Here is a 21,921-nt window from a genome sequence, read left to right on the forward strand (position 1 = left end):
AGTGATTGTTCCTCTTTATATGACTTTGGTGAGGCCGCATCTGGAGTACTGTGTCCAGTTCTGGGCCCCCAATTATAGGAAGGATGTGGACACACTGGAGAGGGTCCAGTGGAGGGGGACCAAAATAATTAGGGGCTGGAGCGTATGACCTATGAAGAAAGGTTGAGGGAATTGGGACTGTTCAGTCTGCAGAAGAGAAGACTGAGGGGGAACTTGGTAACAGCCTTCAACTTACTGAAGGGAGGTTGCAAAGAGGCTGGAGAGAGGCTGTCCACAGTGGTCACAGATGGCAGAACACGGAATAATGGTCTCAAGTTGCAGTTGGGAAGGTCCAGGTTGAACATTAGGAAAAACTTTTTCACTAGGAGGGTGGTGACGCATTGGAATGTTCTACCCAGGGGAGTAGTGGAGTCTCCATCCCTGGAGGTGTTTAAGTCTCACCTTGACAAAGCCCTGGCGGGGCTGATCTGCTGGGTTTGGTCCTGCCTAGGGCAGGGGGCTGGACTTGATAGCTTTTTTAGGTCTCTTCCAGCTCTATTGTTCTATGATTCTATGAGGGGATAAGGCACGGCAGTGTGGCTTGTTCCTATTGGGGCTGTGTGGCTCCTCTCCGCTGCGGCAGTGAAAGATTTCCTTCCCCTAGCCACCAGGGGTTGGGGTAGAGGGGCAGGGCATGGCGGTGTCGCTTGTGCTTTCCTCCTTGTGGCTGTCTGTGTGGCTATCGTGGTCACCATATGTTCCCTCCTTGGCTGAGATTTGAACGTTTCCCTTCCCGCTCTACCCAGGAAGGGAGGGGGTGGTCCAGGCATGGTGGAGCAGCTTGTGGCATCATAATAGCTTAATCCTCCTTCCCCTGCTGCTTCTAGATCGCAAAGAGAGCTATCAGCCTCCTTGGAATGGCAAACATTGATAAGGAACAGATGCTGGCTGAATGTGAGCACAACACTGGTTGTTTTGCTGCACTGCTCTTCAATGCCATGACTCCAGATTACTCCCTAGTGGCTTGGTGTGGAGAAGTGTCCTATCCAGTAGGTTGGATTAAGCCAGGTCTCCCCAAAAGCCTCCTGAGAAGAATTAAAGAGTACCTGTCTGGGGGCGTTATGGAGATGCGCCCGTAGGATTGGCGCTCCATCCCCAGGCACGTGAACAAGTTGTTCCGGGAGCCCCGGACTGTGTAGGTGCAGCGCCCGCCACAAATCACCCCCAATTGCCTTAGTGCGCCTGTAGCATGATTACAAAGGAGAACTCACCAGAGGTGCCCTCCTCGCCATCAGGGTCCGGCTGCAAAAAGTCCTGGGAGGAGGGGTGAGAAACAAAGTTGTTAAAAGGTCCTGGCTGTCAGTGAGATCAGCTGCTCCATTCACCGCCCCCCCGATCACTGTTGTCCTCCTCTTCCTCATCCAACACATCTTCCCCCTTGTTGCCAGAGGCTGCCTGAGGAATCTCTTGGGAGGTCTCACTGGACTGTTTGGAGACACTGGTTGGGTCCCCCCCTTAGAATCCCATGCAGCTGCTCATAGCAGTGGCATGTCTGCAGTGATGACCTAGAATGTCTGTTCGCTTCCTTTGTCTTCTGGTGCACCTGGCGGAGCTCCTTTATTTTCACGTGGCACTGCTGGGCCTCCCTGGTGTATCCTTTTTTCACCATGCCCTGTGAGATCTTGGCATAGATGTTTGCACTCCTTTTGCGGCTTTGTAGCTCTGCCAGCACAGCTTCTTCCCCCCCACACCCCCAGCAACAAGGTCCTGGATCTCCTGCACACTCCAAGCTGGCGCTCACCTGCCACCCTGGGAGTTTATGATCATATGTGCTGCCTGCTCCATCAGCCACGTTGGCCAAAACAGGAAATGAAATTCAAACTTTCTCAGGCCTTTTCCTGCACACCCGGAGAGCAATGGAACTGGAAGTGCTGGCCAGACTGGTCACATTGGGGCACCCTGGGACACCTCCAGGAGGCCAAGAATGTCAAATTTCACAACGCTCCATCTGCACAACCCTACAGTCGGTCAGGCAAGGTTGAATTTTGTGTTACTCCTCGTGAAAAGCAGGAGTACAAAAGTCAGCCTTAGGAGCCCTTGACATTGTCAGAACGCACCCTGTAGTGTGGGCTGATTGCTTAAAAAACCGACCTAAGTCATCTCAATTCAACCTAATCTCCTAGCGTAGCTCCTGAGAAGCTTGCTCTAGAGTATAAACAAATCCAACAGCTATCATGGGCTCATACACCAAGCCGAGAACCTTGGCCCACCCTTCTGATCTGCGACAGCCATGTAAATCATGAAGAAGTCCTGTGGCACCTGATAGACCAACAGATATTTTTGAGCATAAGCTTTTGTGGGCAAAGACCTGCTTCATCATCAGATGAAGCGGGTTGTTGCCCACGAAAGTTTATGCTCCAAAATCTCTGTTGGTCTATCAGGTGCCCCAGGACTTCTTGTTGTTCTCGAAGACACATGTAACGTGTGATCAGCTTCATTGAAATCAGAGATGTCACTCTGAATCTGCATCCTGTGCAAACACAGGGACAACTCAGAGTCCATTTGCCAAGGAGGTACTGACGACAGCCTGCTGAGCTGGGATTCACAGAACAATGGGTACGCTGGCTCTCAGCACACTTTACAAGGGCTTTTATTTATTCATAAAAAATGTAAAAGGAAAGTGGAAAACCGGGACCAGCACACTCTGTTGTTAACAAAAGAATTATACAGTGAATTCAGAGCCCTGGAATGAGCTCTATCATAATAAAGCCCCTGCCCCTCCCACTGCCAAAAATAGTATTTCTTCTGTCTCCCCGCAGGGAAGATGCGGAGGGATTAATAACAAACCTGGCGGACCCCAGCAGGATTCCAGAATTCTTCACCAAGAGCAGAATGGGGAAGCAGAGTTTCCTTGTGAAACACACAAGACCAAGCAGGGCTGCAACAGGTATCTTGGCTGACAGGTGGAATCGTCCAAGTGGGCCCAAGAAATGCACGTGATTTGATGTGCCAGTCCCCGGGGGCCTGTCCTGCATGCATGTCTGTGCTGGGCACACAGAGCCCTATCGACTTCCAGGGGGCTCTATGCAGCTGCAAGGGGCAAACCCAGAGGGATCTGCTGGCTGGAACAGGCGCCTGGGTTGCTCGTGAACAAACGCCTGCAGATAGATCATCCAGGGCCGTTCCACAAACCCGCTTTCCATACGAGAGCTCATCATCTCATCAATAATCCAGTTAATCTTTAAGGTGGTACAGGACGGCTTTTTTGCACGTTCAATAAGCAGGCCTGGAGCTTTGCCTGCGGGTCAGTTCTGACTTCCTTAGAAAATTCAGCTTACTTTGCCCCTACCGGCGTCTTGGCCCTGTGTGTTCCGGGATGGTCTCAGACGTTGCCACTGAGGGCCATTGCCGAGGGGGGGCGGGGGGGAAGGGGTTTTATCCGATGGGAACACGTGGCCACAGGGACCCGCACGGAGATCTGCTGTCAAGCGTGCCTCATGTAGATCCATCACCCGCCCTCAGGTGGCAAGGGAAGGTGGGGCGAGAAATTTCCGACACTAAGGGGTGTAGAAGGCCAAGTCCTTTTTCAAAATAACTTCGGAACTCAGCTCCCCGGGCTTTTCCAAAGCACCTGCTTCCCTAATTTCCATCCATCTCTACACTACGCAGCGCCTAAATACCCTACAGCCCAGATCCTCAAAAGGTATTAAGGCTCCTAACTCCATTGAGACCGATGGGAATGAGGCTCTCGTTCTAAGTCTCTCCTGAAAACGGGACCCCGACACATAGGAAGATGTTACCCTTGGTCACCGGGAGCCTGGTGAAGGCTGGCCACGCAGAAACAGCCACGTCTTTCGGCTTCCAGCTGCGGCAAAACAGACCGTTCCCACTCCCCAGAGTCTCGCAATGCCAGATGGGCACCAAGGCTCTCTGCCTTTTGCAGACAGCGTCTCCGCCGTTCCTACGGTGAGACGCAGCAGGGCCGCGGCGTTCCTGCTCTCTTCCCGCCTGAGGTTTTGCGGACCAAAACTCTCCCCTCTGCAGAGCTGGCAGAGACGCCCAAGGGAACAAACACCCGGAGCTCTGCTCTGTGCGCCGGGGCTCAGGGGCCAGGCGGGGAGCTCTGGCACATGCTCCACTAGACATTGCAGGGACCCTGGGGAAATCGCCAGGGGAGGAGGCGCGGGGAGGGGCTTGCAGGGCACGGCAGTGACTGTAAAGCTTCCAGGTCCATTTCAGACTTGCTATATACAGAGATGTACAGGCCAGGGGGGTGTTCGCCTCCCACCAACGTCAGTACCATGGGCACACCAGCACGCCTGCCTGACATCTACAGTTCCCATGGTTTGGGCCAGCTTCAGTCTGAAAGAGAAACAGCCAATGTCAGCCGACAGCTGGGGCTTTCCGTCCTGTGATCAGCCAACAGGCAGCTCCGGGCATGTCCCGAGGCCTGACCCTCTGAACCTAACTGCTGTCCCCAGCTCCTTGCTCCAGTCAGCTAGCTGGCGTGACAGACAGGCTGGGCACCCCTCCATGTGGCCCTTTTCGTGTTAGAGCTGCTGGCCCGGGAACAGCTCCTGGGGCCGGGGAGGGAGCATTCCCATTCAGGCCTGCCAAAAATAGCATTTCTTCTGTCTCCCCGCTGGGAAGATGCGGAGGGGTTAATAACAAACCTGGCGGACCCCGGCAGGGTTCCAGAATTCTTCACTGAGAGCAGAATATGGAAGCAGTGTCCTTGTGAAACATACAAGACCAAGCAGGGCTACAACGCGCGCCTTGGCTGACAGGTGGTACTGTCCGAGTGGGCCCAAGAGATGCACATGGTTTGATGCACCAAGGAGAGTCACCGCCTTAGCTAAGCAGGACTGAGCCCGGAAAGGGAAGAGCACCTGAGAGGCGCTGACGGGGGCGGTGTGGGAATCTCCTGCTACTCCCCACACTCACCGTGCCCCAGAGCCTGCCCTGGCCAGTCACTGCCCCTGCTTTTGGGTCCCCAGATCCCCAGCTTCTGCCCCTCCCACTGTCTGATCTCTCTCCCCCTGCTCAGGGCTCATGTTTCCGCTCCTGTGCTTGGAAGCCCAGGGTGAGGGGCTCCAGAGGCGGCGTAGGAGCCAGACCATGGGGGAGGAAGGCACAAGAGGAGGAGCACAGGGCCAAAGGCCGGGGGATCCAGGCTTATCCCCCAGGACTGGCCAGCAGCCGTCATCCTTCCATCACCGCTGTGCCCAGCCGGTCTGCCCTGACAGCCGCACGCGGCAGGGGAAACGGGGGGAGACACAAGAGGCTCTGTCCCCGGGGACTCACCTGTGCCTCCCTGGGCGGCTGCAGGCAGGGCCCATCATAGCAGCCCGCAGAGGGCACCGGCGTCTTCCGAGTGGTCACAGTTGTGCACGTTCCAGCGGATGTGGGAGCAGCGCAGCAGAGAGGGCTCATCGCCTTTGCACTTGAGGTTGTCGAGGAAGATGTAGCCAGTGCCTTGGCCGTAGTGCGCCTCCCCCCAGGCCGCCCGGGCGCCCCCGCAGCCCAGCTGCCGGCACACCACCTTGACGTCCCGGAGGTCCCAGGCGTCGTCACACACCGTCCCCCACTGGGACAGGTAGAACAGCTCCACCCGGCCCTCGCAGCGGTGGCTGCCGTTCACCAGGCGCAGGAATCCTGCAGGGGCGCGACCGCGCCGAGCCGGGCGTCAGCGGGCAGCACAGGCCTGTGTCTGAACAGCCCCCGGCTGCCCTCTGCCGTCCCCTCCGCGACTGGATCCCAGCGAGTGGGACACCAGGCAGCTCCCTAATGGGGTTAACATGAATTCACCGCCTCCCCGCCGACTCCCCTGGCAGCCCACCCAGCCGAGCCACCCTCCGAGCAAAATGGCAGCTCTGGACGCTGAAGGCAGCTTCGGCCTAGAGCCTGCAGGGGCTTGGCCACTCCAGAACAGCCTGGAACCCCCTGCTCAGGCCAGGGAGCCTAGGCAGGTCCTGCCGATCTGGGCTCCCCTCCTGTGGCGGGAGCCAGGCTGCTCTTTGCCCTAGGAGCAATGGGCCAGTGGTGGAGGCTGTGCTGTGGGGACGGGAGGGCTGTGCTCCAGACCAGGCAGCAGTCAGCCCCCTGAGCAGTATGGCCTGGTGGGTAGAGCATCTGAGTGGCAGCAAGGGAGCCTGGTTTTGTTCCTGGCTCAGCCTGGCTGAGTGGCCTTTGGCAATCAGCGTCGCTCAGCTTATCCTCCTCTGCTCCTGCACCTCACAGGGATCCGTGGGGGCTGCAGTGAAGGGCTGTAAGGTGCTTTGGGGTCCACGGATGACAGACGCTATGGGAACTGTGTGATGCCTTCAGTATCACCTTGGTCGGCACATCTGCCAGGGCCATGGGTGGCCTGGTACGACTGCATGGGACTTGGGGGGGTCTCCTAGCCAAGCACTCAAGGTATGGCTGAGCGTTACTTAGACCAATTCTCGTCTGCTTTTATCTCTGGCCCCAGGGGCTCCTGGGCATACACCGATGAGCCACTGAAAAAGGTTTGGGGGGTACTGCTGGCCTCATGGGGTACCTACCGTCCTTGGGACGAGTTGTGGCCGAGGTCATGGTCACAAAAGTATCTTCCCCCATATGGTCTCCAGACTCGCCCACACCTGCTCCAGCAGAAAGGATGGATGGAAAGACCAGCGATGAGCCATTTCTGGCCTCTGGCTCAGAGGCGGGTGTTGCAGAGCACGAGTGATTGGGGCTGGGGCGAGGAGAAGACACTGCAGGTGGCTGCAGAGTGGGGCATGGAGGAGACAGCAGAAGGGCAAACATCCCCTGGAAGTGGACCTAAAATTCAGAGGAGGCTGAAGGCCTTCTCAGTCCCACTCCCCAGCGGGCGCCTCTCCGGAAATAGAGACCAGCTTCAAACCCAGGGACTGGGTCCAGTCTCGCACCCCTTGAACCCTCTGAAGGTCTAGGGGCTCGGGTTCAAATCCCCACGTCTGCCCGTGACCCAGGAATTCAGTTCTGGGGGAGGATCCAGAAGCAGGTGGGGCCTGTTTGGGTGTCTCGGCAATTCCCCAAGAACACGGGGTCTCACAGGCTTCTCCCCCAGGCTGGGCTGGAGCCTCACAGAAAGCCCAGCCCACCCAGTTCCAGCCTGAACTGAACCCCCAGCCCTGTACTAAATATGACCTGGTCCCAACACCGCCCCCCCCGGGCCTGGCCCATCCCCTGCTTGGGCGGCTGGACTCGATTCCCAGGTCAGCTGGCGCACCCAGGGAGAGTGCAGCTGGAGCTGCCTGGGGACCCATTAATTCCACCCCCAGCTCTGCTGAGGCCAGCACAGGCTCATTTTCCCTCCCCAGGCCGGCCAGCTTGGGAGGAAGGCCCACAGGTGGAGCTCTGACCCAGGCGTGCTGGTGAAGCAGGAGGCGCCCTGGTGCACTCAGACACGTGTCTCACCTCTGCATATGACACCGGCGTCCTCGTGGTGCCCACAGTTGTGCTGCCCCCAGCCCAGGTGAAAGCAACTGGCCAGGTCAGCCTCCCGGCCGGCACAGTCCACATTATCCAGCAGGATGGGCCCGGTGCCATAACCAAAATACCCCAGGATGGTGGCCGCAACGGCCGCCCCGCAGCCTGTCTGCCGGCAGACCACCTGGGCGTTGGGGAAGTCCCAGTCGTCGTCACACACCGTGCCCCAGGTGTCCTGGTACAGGACCTCCACCCGGCCCTGGCAGCTGCTGTTGCCGTTCACCAGCCTGATGCTGCCACCTGTTGGGCAGACCCAGAGAGCAAAGGTGATGGGGAGGGTAGAGTGGAGAGACTCCGGCAGGTGCAGGTGGAGGGGGGGGGCCACGTGCCCCTTGCAGCTCTTCCGCCTGCTCTGCAGCTGCAAAGTCAGGGGCGAGGGAGATGACAGGTCCCAGCCTTCCATGCTCCCTTTAGGCTCCGGTTAGAGAACGGCATGCTGGGACTTGTAGTTTCAAGCACGCCACGCCCTCACGCCCTGTGCCCGGCACAACCTGCTCCGTTCGGAAAAGCAGGACCCGAGCTAACACTGCAGGGCTGCCACAGCCCCATTCGTACAAGCCCATGGGCCACGGAGGCTTCCATGCCACCGGGAGGCTGTCCAGAGCCAACGCCTGCCTGCGGGGAGCATGGTCACGTACCTCTCCTGTCTGCAGCCACCAGGCCTGCTGTGAACCCTTCGGTCCCTGGCGAGGGCGGGGCTCTGCCATCTGTGGCTGCAACGATAAGCACCGGCATGAGGAGCGTGGCAGTTCCGGGGAAAGCTGCATCCAAGCGGTTCTCGCTTGGCAAGGCACAAGGGCAGCACACCCCATGCAACTTCGTGGCCAAAGAACACCGGGTCTTCCAGGGCTGCTGGGCACCAGGCGCCCAGGGAGGAGTTGCCCTCAGGTGACGGGCTGCAGGCGAAGCAGGCCCACGCGGACCCTCGGGCGGCAGGGGGTGGAGGGCGTGGTTTGCAAGGAAGCGCCCTGTGTGTTGGAGCAGGACTGCAGTGAATCTAACCCACAAGCTCCTTGCTGCCTGGCATCAGAGCCATGGTGCCACTAGTGGCCAGAGCAACAAAACTGGAGCTCAGCGCCCCAGAGGAAGGGAGAGCGTTGCACGCTGTGCAGGAAGCATCCAAATACCAGGCGGACGGGGCTCTGGAAACGTTTGCAGCCCCTGTGGTCCTGCAGCTGGGCCCAGCCAGTACGGTGGATCGGTTGAAGCCCAGCACAGCCTAAAGGCTGCTCTGGACTGTGCTGAATTCTTGGCCACCCAGCCTCTTGCCTGCTGTCTCCAAGGAAGAAGGTGAGGCGAATGCCAGGGGCAGGGCCTGAGCCCTGCTTCCCCAGCACAGGCGGCTGGACCAGGACGCACAGCAAACCAGTTCAGATCACACGTGCCCTCCACAGGGCAATCGTAAGGGGTAGCTGCTACGATCAAAGCTTAAGCTATAGGGCTGTAGGTCTCATCACCTGGGGTAGCCCTCTGGGTGGGGGACGGGCTCTGGGGCAGTGTTGGCCTTACCTGTGACAGTGTCGGTGAAGGGCTCTCCATAGTCCCGGCCAGCCGAGGTGGTGAACGTGGTTACTGTCGAAATCCGCAGCCCTGTGGTGACATGCGTAGGAGCAGAGGTCACATCACCAGCAGCCATTGCCAGGTCTGCGCTAAGTCACTGCAATGGATGGGCAGCCAGAAGGGAGCCCATCCGGAGAACAAAGACTCTGCACTCATCATTCTACATTTACCCAGCTGCTCTTAGCAGTTACTGCTTCCGACACTGGCTGGTGCCTGGGGAAGGTGTGTCCAGCTAACGGCACCAAGGTAACCACAAGCTGGGATCAGTGTGTTACACAAAGGATTGGAAGGATTCGGTTTTGCATGTCAGTAAACCTCCGTTCAACCACACTACCTGAACTACTGAAAACATATTCGCGTCAACTCTGATTGAAGCCTGCCACCGGGAGAGTACAAAACTGCCAGCTCAGGACTCAATGACGTTTGATTTAAGGCTGTTTACTTGGTAGGTTTTAACCTGTGATATTGAAAACGTGCAATCTAACAAGTAACAGAGGGGGAGCTGTGTTAGTCTGCATCCACAAAACAACAAGAAGTCCTGTGGCACCTTATAGAAGAACAGATTTATTGCAGCATCGGCTTTCATGGGCAAAGACCCGCTTCGTCAGATGCGTTACGCTCCAATATAGCTGTTCGTCTGTAAGCTGCCACAGGACTTCTCGTTTTTGCATTCTAACCGTTATAAAACTTTTAGCTTTTGGAATTTCAACAGCCAGCATCATTAAACAATTAGCTGACCTGCTCCTATTGTCTGAGCTCAGGAGTTTCCCACAACTGTAAACATTAAAACTGGAGCAGTCCAGCAAGGTCCAGGCCGGTAAGATGGAAGCATCCTGGAACGGAGCAGTCACAGTCCAAGAGCGCTGAGGTGTGGTTACTTACCTCTGAGCTTTTCCCAACCCTGAACTTAAGCCTAAGGCCATGCTGTCCAACACACTAGCCACATGGGGCTATCTGGCCAGTTGAGTGTGGCTAGTTGGCTTGAACAATAAATATGCTTTCAGAATAACGTGGCTAGTTGGCTAAAGCAGTAGCCGTTGTAGCAGCTACTTACTCGGACCTGGTTGGACGCAGTGGGCCCAAGGTATATCATGTTAATTCTCTGTGCTCTGATCCTCGGCTCACCTGGCTGCTTCCCAGCAGAGAACCCACTGTCTCTGGGTTTAACCCTTTATGGGCATTTGTTCCTGACAGCCAGTTATCCAGCTCCCCAGAGGCTGTGGGTGTGATCTTGGAGACAGCCTGGTGCATTAGCTCAAGTTAGAGGCTGAGGCCTTTAGTTTCAGAGGTCCCCCCAAGCCCCACCCCAGCTGGGTACATAAGCTCCTTCAGAATCAGTCAGAGCGCACTGCGCTGCTGCCGCCATTCAGAACAACCCCCCCTCCGGGAGCCGACCGAGAGGGGCCACGTGGGCTGTGTTTCCGTTGCCCTGGCTTGCGGGACAATGGCTAGTTAGGCACGAAAGGGCCAGCCTGTGGGAAATTTTGAGCACGGCAGCCACTTTTTTAGCTAATGGCTGGGAAACCAAAGTGACTTCGTGCTCCAGTCATTAGCTGTGATAATGAGGGAATTGGAGGGGATTATTAACGTTATAAATGGTAATCAACAGAGAAGGACAGAAATACATCATTGGAAGGGGGAAGAGAAAGGGAGGCTGGGGATGGCTGAGTGCCCAGCCACCAACAGCCAATCACTCACTTCCTGACGGAGGCAGCTTGTTTTCCACCAGAGCCGGGAAATCACAGGCAGGCAGAGCTGTTTCTCTTGCAAATTGCTTCCCCAGCCTCTCTTGGCGTTGTGTTCTATCCACCTCCTGGGTTTCAGTCTCGCAGGAATGAGGAAGGATGGCCCAGTGGTCAGGGCCTTAAGCCCTTTGAGCCTTACTTTCAAATCCCTGCTCCGCCACAAACCCCCTCTGTGCCCTTTGGCAAATCACTTAGCCTCTCTGTACTGTGAACGGCATTAACAGCCCTGCCTGCCTCTCCAGGGACCTTCAGATCCTGTGGCTGTGTAAGAGCCACGGGCCCATCTACGCTCCAAATGAAGTTGCCTTAACTGACGGGGGCAAACTGCCGCTGGCACCGGTACATCCCTCGCACGTCTGCACTTCACTTCTCGCGTCGGCCGTGCCCAGCCTCACAAGGAGCGCTTGCATGACTGGGGCATTGTGGGGTGGCTCTGAAAGCCAGCCGCGGTCCCTGGGAGCCGGGCAGCGCCCGTACGGGCGTGGCACTGACCTCCCTCCGTACACCTGGGGGAGGCTGAGTTAGCAGGTACGTTACGGCAGCGGGCATCATGCTTTCGTGTAGCCACTAACACAGGGCAGCGCGGACAGACCAGGGCTTAAGGCCCTGCTGTCCAACAGGCTCCTCATTCAGCACCGGGGGCGCCCTCCAGCCGCCCCGCTCACGCGCCCTGCTGCTCGGTGGGACGGCATGAGGGAGGCAGCCGCTGCTGTAGTTTCTCCAGCGCGGCCCCTGCGGCACCAGCCAAGAGCCGTGTGACTACTACAGCCCCAGCGTGGCTCCTGCTGCCCCGGCACGGCTGTGGGGCCTGATGTGACTCCTTCGACCCCAGATCCAGCGGTGGCAACTCCGGTGACTTGGGTGGGGTGGGGGATCCTGGCTCCAGGGGAGCTGGGAGGGTGTTTATTTAGAGGGGGGCAGGCTAGGGGCCTGGCTCGGGGGAGGACTTTTATTCAGAGGGGGCGACCTGGGAGAGCCTGGCTCGGCTGGGGGGCCCCGTGGCGAATGCACAAGGATGAGACCCCAAGTGTGGCGACTGTGACTTTACTACTGCACTGCAGTGGCTGGGGGCGGCCAGCAAAGAGCCCTTCCCGGCATGCCCCATCCCTTCCCTTGGAGGGGGGCCAGTGCTTTGGGACCCTAGGGGAGGCCCAGACCGGCCTTGTGGGGTTCAGACCCCCCCACAGAGCTGTGCGGCTTGAGCCTCCTCTCCGGCCACCCAGCAAGAGATTTGCCCTTGTCTTGCCCCCATTCACTCTCCCTTTCCTTCCAGGCCGAGCCGGGTCACGGCCACACCGCCCTGCCCCGTCACCCACCGTGCCCTCCCCTGTGCTCAGCCGCGCCCCTGGGTCAACAGAGGCAGCCTGGCGGCCGGCTGACCTGGCGGCAGGGCTGTGGCCGATTTCAGGAGTGAGCCATGAACCTCGCTCAGCGCCCGGCTCCCAGCTGCGGTGGCACTGGTGTCCCAGAGCCTGACTGCTGAGGTCCCTCCCAAACACCCCCACACACTCAGTCCCTTGTGTTTCTGTCTCCTCAGCCCGTCCACAGCCAGAGCTCCCCTCCCCACGGCCCCCCACTCCCCTGCCCCCTCTCCACCCAGCTCCCAAGGCTTCCAGCCGTCCTGGGCTTGCCATAAAACTGCTCCCAGCCCCGGGTGGCAGAGGCGGATTTAAAGCCACATCTTGGTGCAGATCCCCAGTCGTGGCAGACAGCCCCATCCCCGCAGCCTCCATGGGACGCCAAGTCCCCCGTCAGTGCCTGCCTGGATTCACGGCTGCTTCTCGGGGCTTTGAAAGGTTCCTCGTCACTGGGTTCGACAGCGCGAGCAAGGCTGCGCTCCGAGCAGGGCGCTCGCGGGGCCGGCTACAGACTGCGGCAGGGCCCAACCCGAAGTGTGCATGCCAGCTGGGGTGGGGGGCAGCCAATCCAGCAGCCTCTTGCCCGGCTGGCAGGGCTGGGGTCGGCGCAGCTGCCTCAGGGCAGGTGGCCCTCACCTCAGTCTGCCACGACCCAAGCTCATGAGCTGCCTTCCCCATCTGCGGGGCCATTTGGCCGAGGATCACAGCTTCACAGCTGCGCGATGCTCCCGGGCCCAGGGAACGCCAAAGACCTCCCACTGCAGCCCCCTGAAGCGTGGCCTGAGTGTCTCCCCTGAAGCCCCCATCTCACTCCACAGCGTGAACACCTCCCCCAGCGCGAGGGTCCCCCCACACACCCTTGTGCCTCTGCTGTGCACAAGATTAACAAACAGGCGGCGTCCACCTACTCTGGGGTGAAACGCTCAACCCCTCACCTCTGCTTTTTGCACCTGCCAAGGTGTCGGGCAGCTGGTGGCACGGAAAGGGAGCGCTGGGCATGCAACGTGGACAAGGGGGCGCCCGACTGGCCAGCTTTCGTTTCCACACTCATGTACCCTGTGCCACACCTCGGCGGAGCTGCCGCCTGCGACAGTGCACGGCCCTGCAAAATTCCCGCTGATGCGCCGTGATCGTGGGCGGCAGGGTGATTATTTAGCCTAGCCTGGGCAGCAGTTACCGGAGAAGTGAGCCTGGGATCAGTGTGCTACTCACAGCGGGCGTGAGTCTACAGCTTCCCGGACCCCACCCGGCCCCCAGCCTGGATCTGCCGTTCGGCTCTGGAGGGCTGCCCCCAGGGCTGGGCTCGGTCCCAGGCGGTCAGCCAAGACGGTGGCCGTTCCCACGGGGCCTCGTGCCTCTACCTGTGCAGACGACCCCGGCGTCCTCGTGGTGGCCGCAGTTGTGGATGCCCCAGCCGAGGCTGTAGCAGGCTGAGAGGCGGGACTCGCTGCCCTCGCAGTTCACGTTGTCCAGCAGGATGCGCCCCGTGCCATAGCCGAAGTAGGCGTTGCTTTTGTGCTCCAGGGCGGGGCCGCAGCCCGCCTGCCGGCATGCCACACTGGCGTCGCTCAGGCCCCAGTCATCATCGCACACCGTGCCCCAGGTCCCCTGGTAGAAGATCTCCACCCTGCCCCGGCAGGCGTCCCGCCCGCTCACCAGCCGAATGCTGCCGTCGCCTGCAGGAGGGCAGCGGGGTTAGCGCGGGGCGGTCCCCACTGCGCGCCAGCAAGGGATTTATCGCCAGCGTGATGTGTGGGAATGACGGGGGGCGGGGGCAGCAGAATGTGGAGCCACCAGCGGCAACTCCAGCATGGCTGTACCGCTCCCTCGGCAACAGGACTGGGCTGGGGGTGGGACAGCTGTGCCAGAGGACAGGGCTGCGGGGGGCGCGTGGTAGAGCCATTCGGAGGACTGGCTGGAGGTGGGGGTATAGCCATTCGGAGAACTGGGCTGGGGGTGGTACATGTTTGGAGGACCGGGTTGGTGGGGTGGTACAGGTGTTCGGAGGACTAGGCTGGGGGGCGGTGGTACAGCCGTTCGGAGGACCGGGCTGGGCGTGGGGCTACAGCCGTTTGGAGGACCGGGCTGGGGGGTGGTACAGCCATTCGGAGGACCGGGCTGGGGGTGGGGGTACAGCCGTTCGGAGGACCGGGCTGAGGGTAGGGGTACAGCCGTTTGGAGGACTGGGTTGTGGGGGGGTGGTACAGGCGTTCAGAGGACCGGGCCTCCCAGCAATCCTCCGTTCTGCTCTTTTTCCTGCCCTTGTTGTGAAGTCTCCTGCATGATGGCAGGAGGACAGAGGGCTCCCCAGGTCAGGTGGGGTGGATCCTGGGGCAGGAACCTGGGGGGAGCATGTGGCCCAGGGGTTGGGATGGGCTTGGGTGGAGTCACATGCAGGGTCATATGAGGCAGCCATGTGCTCCCTGTTAGCTGCTGTCTTCCTCGCCCCAGCCCAATAGGTGCCCCTTACCCCACTGCTGCAGGGCTTCTCTCCAGGCAACATGCCAGACCAGGGCTTTCACCTGGCAGCAAATGCAACCATGGAGCTGGGGGCATCCCATCCCCAGGCAGGGACACCCAGTCCGGACCCTGCAGCGCCACGGCCTCGCAGGGCCCCACCAACCCCCTGGCGTCCCCCTTGGCCCTGGTCTCACAGCTCAGCCCTGTGCGTGTGATGCTGGGGACGGGCGCAGGCCTGGGGGCACAGAACAGGGAGCCCATAAGCACTGCCTGGGCACCTGGCCCAGCCTCTGGTGGGAAGAGACCAGCCAGCGAGGGCTTCCCAGGGTGAGCAGGGGTGGGAGGAAACGTGCTGAACGGGAAGCCGGTCTCCAGGGTGCTTACTCTTCCCATGCTGCAGGGCCACGGTGGCAGGTCTGCTGGTGGGTCCTTTGCTTGGCCTGGTTGGGGAGAGCTCTGAAAAGAGAACCAGAGGCAGGTTAGGCATCAGCGCACTCTCACACATGTTCCTGCCCCCCACCCCCTGGTCTAACGGCACCTGCTGCCTACGCAAACCTCAGCACGGAGTGAGCGGGGGAGCAGCCAGGGGCACACGCCTGGACACGCCGGTGCGGCACTCACAGAGCACGACAGGTGAGCTGCTTCATGACTGATGGTGCCTGGTACTGTATGGTGCAGCTCACCTGGCTGCACAAAACTATGCAGCCAGCCGCAGCTGGGTGGCTTTCACTACAGAGCTCGTCGTGCCTGTTTGGTGAGAGTCGCTAAAGTTATAAAGAAAAATAGAAAACACAAAGAAATGACGGCTCGTATTCATTGTCATTTTCATTTATTTCACAGGAAAATGCAGAAAAAAAGAGGAGATTACACACTGGTAACACCAGCACCCAGCCAAAGTGAGGCCCAGAATTGGATAAATACATGCAAGGCTCCTTTTCCACATGCACAACTGTCTTAAATCTGTCGACGTTCTCCTTTGCTGGGCTGTAAAAACACCGGTTCTTCCTCCACGCTCCTGATGGCTGGGAACAGACAGCGGCAGGAACCTGAAGAACTGTGGCAACAGCAGAGAGCTCGACATCTGTACCCTGGACTTTGTCTTGCTTCATTTGGCTTTGGAGCAAGTCCTTCTTGACGGGAAGACTGACCAAGGCTTTGAAAGCTTCTCGATATTCAGGAGATTTCATCACATTCACAGCAGCAGCTCTGACTACAGCATCATAGTCTTCAGACAATGCGCTCTCTTGGCTGATAGCCCTGAAGAAGCAATTGCCATTGCTGATAACCCTGCCTGGATTATACGGTGGACTCCAACTTGGCCGATTTCTCCCATAGCTGTTTGGTTGGTGGGGGAGTTGGAATTTGCAGCTTTTTACAGGCTGCGGTTTGCCAAGTCGCTGAGGTGGGAACGATGGGCTTGTCAGCAGGACTCTTGCCTATAATTCTGATCTGACGTCCGTGTATGCAGGAGGCAATGTGTTCTCACCAGGCGTGGGAATGTCGGGCCTGGCATCACAGCCCGCACCGCGTGCTACGTCAGCATCGGCAGGGTTTGATACTGGCGGGGAGTTTGGGGGCTCTTTCATCTTGGAAGGATCTTGCGCTCATAAAAGGCTTTCAGCTGGAGCCCTGGTGTTTCTTCTGCAGTGTATTGCCTTTTTCATTTGCTAACGCATACAAGCCCTTGGAGTTTTTTTTCCCACGACTGCACAAGAGCCCAGGAGGGGTAACCGACCTTCACCCCCCTTCCCTTCTGCCCTTCGCACGCTGCAGAGGAGCACTTTTTGACCAATTTTAAAGGCTTCTTGTTGCTTGTGGCGTTCTTCATAACCCTTTTTTTTGTCTTGCTTGTGCTGTTCTTTGTAGCCTCCTCGACAAGTTTTTGTACCTCCTTGATGCAGGTCAACTGATCTTGGACATCACCAGCATCTAAAGTACGCTCCATTAAATCAAGACCAACAGGAATCCTATCATTTAAATCTTCACCGTTGTCATTGTCTCAGCAATGTATGGGCAGCACAGGCTTCCGGGCATATGTAAGTTCATAAGGTGTAACGCCTGTTGACTTAGGCTGTGATGTTTGGCATGCAACTGGGTCTCCCTGGAGCACCTTGGGCCATTCCTCTTCTTCACCTTCTAATGCTGTTAGCACCCTGAACTGTCCGATTTGTACCCTCCACAAGCCTATGTGCCTGTGGGTGGTAAGCTTGGGTGACCTTCTGCTTTGTTCCTGTTAAAAGATGTAAATTTTCCGAAACTTCATTCCAGAACTCACGGCCCTGGTCATTAATTTGCCGGCCAGCATGGTAACAGTTTGCCCTGGACTGAAAGCTGGTCCTGCCCGCTGGGACCCTCTCCAAGCACACACTGCAGCCAGACTACCAAGCCCCCAGCGATCACCCCCAACAAGCAGCCTGAGCTCCTCTCCTCTCCTCTCCTCTCCTTCCAGGTCAGCTCCTCCTTCCCACCTCTTCACAGCCGCACCCTGGGCCTCCTCAAGCCTCCCATCCAGCTCAGTCTTCTTGCTCCAAGCAAGGCTGGGCACCTTCCTCAGTCAACTGGCCCCTGTCCCCTTCCAGCAGAGCCCCACCCAGCCAGGAGATCACAGACCCACTGTCTCTCTGCTGGACGTCTGCCTGCAAACCTGGCCCAGCTCCAGGCCTTGCTGGAATGCCAGCTACCCACATCAGGCTGGGTAGGTCTGAGGGGAGCCCTGCTCTGTGAGTGAGGGGGATATACAGCCCAGAAAAGCTGGACTTCATTGGGTGTGCTGTCCTTCCATTGCAAGTGAGCATCTACACTGAAATCAGAACATAAAAATGGCCATCACTGGGTCAGACCAAAGGTCCATCCAGCCAAGTATCCTGTCTGCTGACAGTGGCCAGTGCTGGGTGCTCCAGTGGGGGTGGACCCAAGACAATGATCAAGCAACTTGTCTCCTGCCATCCATCTCCAGCCTCTGACAAACAGAGGCAGGGACACCATTCGTACCCTTGGCTAATAGCCTTTTATGGACCCAACCTCCATGAATTTATCCAGCTCTTCTCTGAGCTCTCTTACAGTCCTAGCCTTCACGGCCTCCTCTGGCGAGGAGTTCCACAGGTTGACGGTGCGCTGTGTAAAAAAGAACTTCATTAGTTTTAAACCTGCTGCCCATTAATTTCATTTGGTGCCCTCTAGGGCTTATATGACAGGAACAAGTAAATAACTTTTCTTTATTCAACCTCTCCACACCGGCTCATGATCTTATAGCCCTCTATCATATCCCTCCTCAGTCTCCTCTTTTCTAAACTGACACGTCCCAGTCTCCTCAAGCTCTCCTCACCTGGAACCCGTTCCAACCCCCTCATCGTTTTAGTTGCCCTTTTCTACTGCCAAAATAGCATCCTTTGAGGTGAGGAGACCACATCTGCATGCAGTATTCAAGATGTGAACGTACCATAGTTTTATAAGGGGGCAGTAAAATATTCTTCGTCTCGTCTTCTCTCCCTTTTTTAATAATTCCTAACATCCTATTTGCCTTTGTGACTGCGGCTGCACACTGCATGGATGTTTTCAGAGAACTATCAATCAGATGGGATTTCAGCATGCTATGCCTCCGGCACTGGCGCTGCCTGGCTAAAAATAGCCATGTCCCCGCCATGGCGTGGGCATTGTCGCAGGGTGGCCCCGGAGGACACACCCAGCTGCATCCCAGTGGAAGTAGCTCACCCCTCCTTGCTGGCTCAGCCAGAGCTCACGCAGGGCTGTCCTCGTGGCCAGTAATATAGACAGGGTTGAGCCAGCTTTGACCTAGCTTGCTGCACCACCACTGGCCACATGGCCGGACCAAGCCTCGGGGCCTGTGCTCAGACAGCTGGCCTGCACTGCCGCAGCTTCGCTGCCGTCCTTCTCGGAGCCAGCGCCACACAGATGACCTTGGGTTTGGCCACATGCTCTGTACTGCGCAGGGCTTGTCCGTGAGCTGGCAGGTGGGAATGCGGGGCCGGGAGGAAGGGAGAGCAAAGAGCAGGAGAGAAAGGGGAAGATGTGGTGGGAAAGTCAATCCAAGCCCAGCCACTCAGGCGCTGGGAAAGGCCCAGAGTGATGGCTCCAGAGTCAATTCCAAACGACCCAGCATTGCACGCCTGGTGAGCAAGCCTGGGTGAGCCCAACCCCTCCCTCTGGAGGGGAGCGCCATGAGTCAGGCACGAGAGGGACCGGGCACAAGGGGGCTGCTAGGCCCTGGCTGGTGGGTCCCAAGAGGCATCAGCGATTGGAAGTCCCGTAACGCGCCCCCCCCACAGCACCTCTGCCCCCGCCCTCGCCGCTGGATGGAACCAAACCTTTTTACCATTACATGTGACGGCCACATCCTCATAGTGGTAACAGTTGTGGATGCCCCATCCGCGGCTCCCGCACTCACTCAGGGCCACCTCCTGCCCTTTGCAGTCCACGTTGTCCAGGAAGATGGGCCCCCTCCCATGGCCAAAGGTCAGGGTGGCCGGCACGGCGATGGCGTGGCCGCAGCCAAGCTGGCGGCACACCACGTTGGCATCCACAAGGTCCCAGTCGTCGTCACACACTGTTCCCCAGGAGCCATTGTAGAGAATCTCCACACGCCCCTGGCACCGGTTACGCCCGTTGACCAGCCGCACCTCTGCGAGGAGGAAGGGCACAGTGAGACGACCAGCCAGGCAACAGGCTCTTCCTAGGGCTAAGTTTGCTAATGAAGAGCTCAAGGGTGCGGCCTACCAGAGGGGGCATAGAACAAGGTCAGGAAGCTGCAAAAACTACCCTATGGCTTCCGGTAATATGCAGAGCTGGACAGGAAATGGTAGTTTTGGAGGATTCATCTAAATTTTCATTTTAACCCCTTTTTTTCATAGCAAAGCTCAGGATTTCATCGCTATTCCCCTCACCTCTGCCCCATACGCTTATTTGGTTTTTTTTTTTTTCAAAAATCCCATTTTTGGAGTAAAAAACTGTTTGCCCAAAAGCAGTTCATGATCAGGGCTCACCTGGGAATGGCTGTGGCGCAGAATCGGAGGCAGTGCCTGAAATGGAGAAGGAAAAGGATCAAGCACCCTTGGTGTGCCAGGAGAACGCAGCCAGGAGAGGATTATGGGATACAGGATATCAGAGCTGACTCACATCCTCCTCGGAGCAGCTTGGGTGCTAAGGGAGGTCGATTTCGTACATTCAGCCACAGGTATTCCACCCATCCCAATGCCAGCCGGGCTTTTCACACTTCTCCGTTAAGAACTCAGTGTTCCCTTCCAAGCAAGGTAATGGGATGCATATGAGTCACTGAGGTCGGACTTCACCCCTTGGCTGCCACGGTTGAGATCCGTGGTTGGTCGCAGCTTAGATCAGAAACATTTTGTCCTGGCCTTTGTTCGCATAGTGGCCACATTTCACTGATCGCAACGTGGCTTCCCACAGGCTTCTACCTAAGGGGCGTTTGGTTGTGTTGCTAGCATTGCTCTAGCATGGAGGTTCCCAAACTGGGGGGGGGTGATGAAATTCCAGGGGGATGGGAGGTGACCTAGCACCCCCATCAGTTCCCCCCAGCCCAAGAAAGAGCTCACGCTGGCGTTACCTCCTGCAAAAATGAAGGTACCGCTGGCTTCCTGCAGCATGGTGAGGAAGTCCCACAGCTGCACACCGGAGCCAGCCTCTCAGGAAGCACATACCCCACTTCCTGCCCCCCACCAAGCAGCTGGTGCATTTCCTGAAAAGCCGGATCTGTTGCCCTCCGGCAACATCTTTCCACCTGCTGCCTTCCTGCACGGTGGGAGTGGGAGTGGGAGTCCTGGGTCCGCTCCAGCCCCAACTGCTCATTCAGCACATGGCTGCTGTGGGGAGCAAGGCGCGTGCTGCCTGAGCAGTTGGAGCTGGTGCGGACCCAGGACTCCCATTCCCCCACCCGTCTCCGGCGCAGGACGGTGGCAGGTGGAAGGAAGTTGCTGGCAGGCAACAGACCCGGCTTTTCAGGAAACGGGCCAGCTGTTGGGCAAGGGGGAGCAGCGCACACGCTTCCTAAGACCCCAGACCTGGGACACACTGTGGCACCCCCAGGTACCAGCAGAGCTGCCCCCTCCCCTCCCCCAGACGCTCACAAGCAAAGGTTCCCGGCGCCTTCTGCACACAACAACAATGCTGGATTGACGTTATCTTTAAATATGATATATCCAATACAGACTGGCCAAGAAGCCCCTGTCAGGGCCTATCCCCCATCTGGCTACAGCATCACAACACCCCTGCATCCCCACACGCACCTCTGTCCTGAGCCTATTGTACACTGGAACCCCTGTCCTGAGCCTCTCACATCCCGTCTTCTGCCGCAACATTACTGCACAATCTGCACACTGCAAATGTGTGTCCTGAGCCCCTCACACACCCCAGCCTGAACTCCTGCACCCTCACGCCCACAAGCGTCTGGTTTGCTCAGCACCCCGACATTCTCCAGCCTGGAGCCCCCACCCTGAGCCAGCAGCCCCTTCTCCACCTCTTCCTGCACCCCAATTCCCTCCCAGAGCTTGGACCTTTCACCCCTTCCCACCCCCAAATCCCTCATTCCCACCCCAGAGCCCATACCCATTTCAACCCGGTGCGAATGAGTAAGGGCTAGGGACAGCACATGATGGAGAGGAGGGGAAGAGAGGGCGGGGCTTGAAGAAAGGGGCAGGGTCTTGGGGCTTGCCTGGACATTTAAGAAGCGATCTTAGGTGTCAAAAGATCGGAGACCGCTGCCATCTTAAATTTTTGGGCCAAGAAAAACTATTTGGGCTTATTTTTAATTTTAAATAAAATTTTTATTCCTCGGTTTTGTGTTTATTTTAAATTTGAAATGACGAACGGCCCTTTTTTGTTAAAGAAGAGGTGGGGGGCATGAGGGTTTCTCAAAAATCCAAAGGGGCGTGTGATGCCAAAAAGTTTGGGTACCATCGCTCTGGAGAGTCTAACAGCCTTAGCAGGCCCGTCCTTACTGCTGCGGCATGTGGCCTCTGGGGGTCAGTGGAACAAACGAGCAGGTGGGGAGCTGGGAAAGCAGCTAGCAGGTAGTGGAAAGGAGTTATCCTCGCTCCCGGAACTTGCTTGATTATCCAGAGTTGGATGAAACCCGCACGACTGCAGAGCCTCAGCATGAAACGGAGGCATCACTCGAGTCCTAAAACTACAGGCTAACAGGGACGAATGCAAAGGCAAGGAGTGAGGCCTCTGCGTTTGGAGGTGAATTTCTCTCCCCTGAAAGGCCAGTCACAGTCAGCTGCCATAGAGAAGGCCAGGGCTGTGCTTTGGCAGCTCCTGCCTGAGCGCTCAAACCTGTCTCTTCCCTTTCC

At 57.8% G+C, this 21,921-nt stretch overlaps 1 protein-coding gene across 1 annotated transcript; it reads right to left on the reverse strand.

Annotated features, from left to right (window-relative positions):
• Positions 1–5,317: 5,317 nt before the first annotated feature.
• Positions 5,318–20,217, reverse strand: SSC4D (scavenger receptor cysteine rich family member with 4 domains). The gene is made up of 7 exons (XM_075014131.1): positions 20,178–20,217; positions 18,930–19,235; positions 14,981–15,052; positions 13,485–13,812; positions 7,402–7,706; positions 6,525–6,602; positions 5,318–5,634 (listed from the first exon to the last, which is right to left on the reverse strand). Exons 1-7 carry the CDS (start codon positions 20,215–20,217, stop codon positions 5,318–5,320), a joined length of 1,446 nt encoding a protein of 481 aa, XP_074870232.1.
• Between the last annotated feature and the right edge of the window lie 1,704 nt (positions 20,218–21,921).

The sequence above is a fragment of the Carettochelys insculpta genome, chromosome 19 (assembly GCF_033958435.1).
Source record: "Carettochelys insculpta isolate YL-2023 chromosome 19, ASM3395843v1, whole genome shotgun sequence".
Classification (NCBI taxonomy): domain Eukaryota; kingdom Metazoa; phylum Chordata; order Testudines; family Carettochelyidae; genus Carettochelys; species Carettochelys insculpta.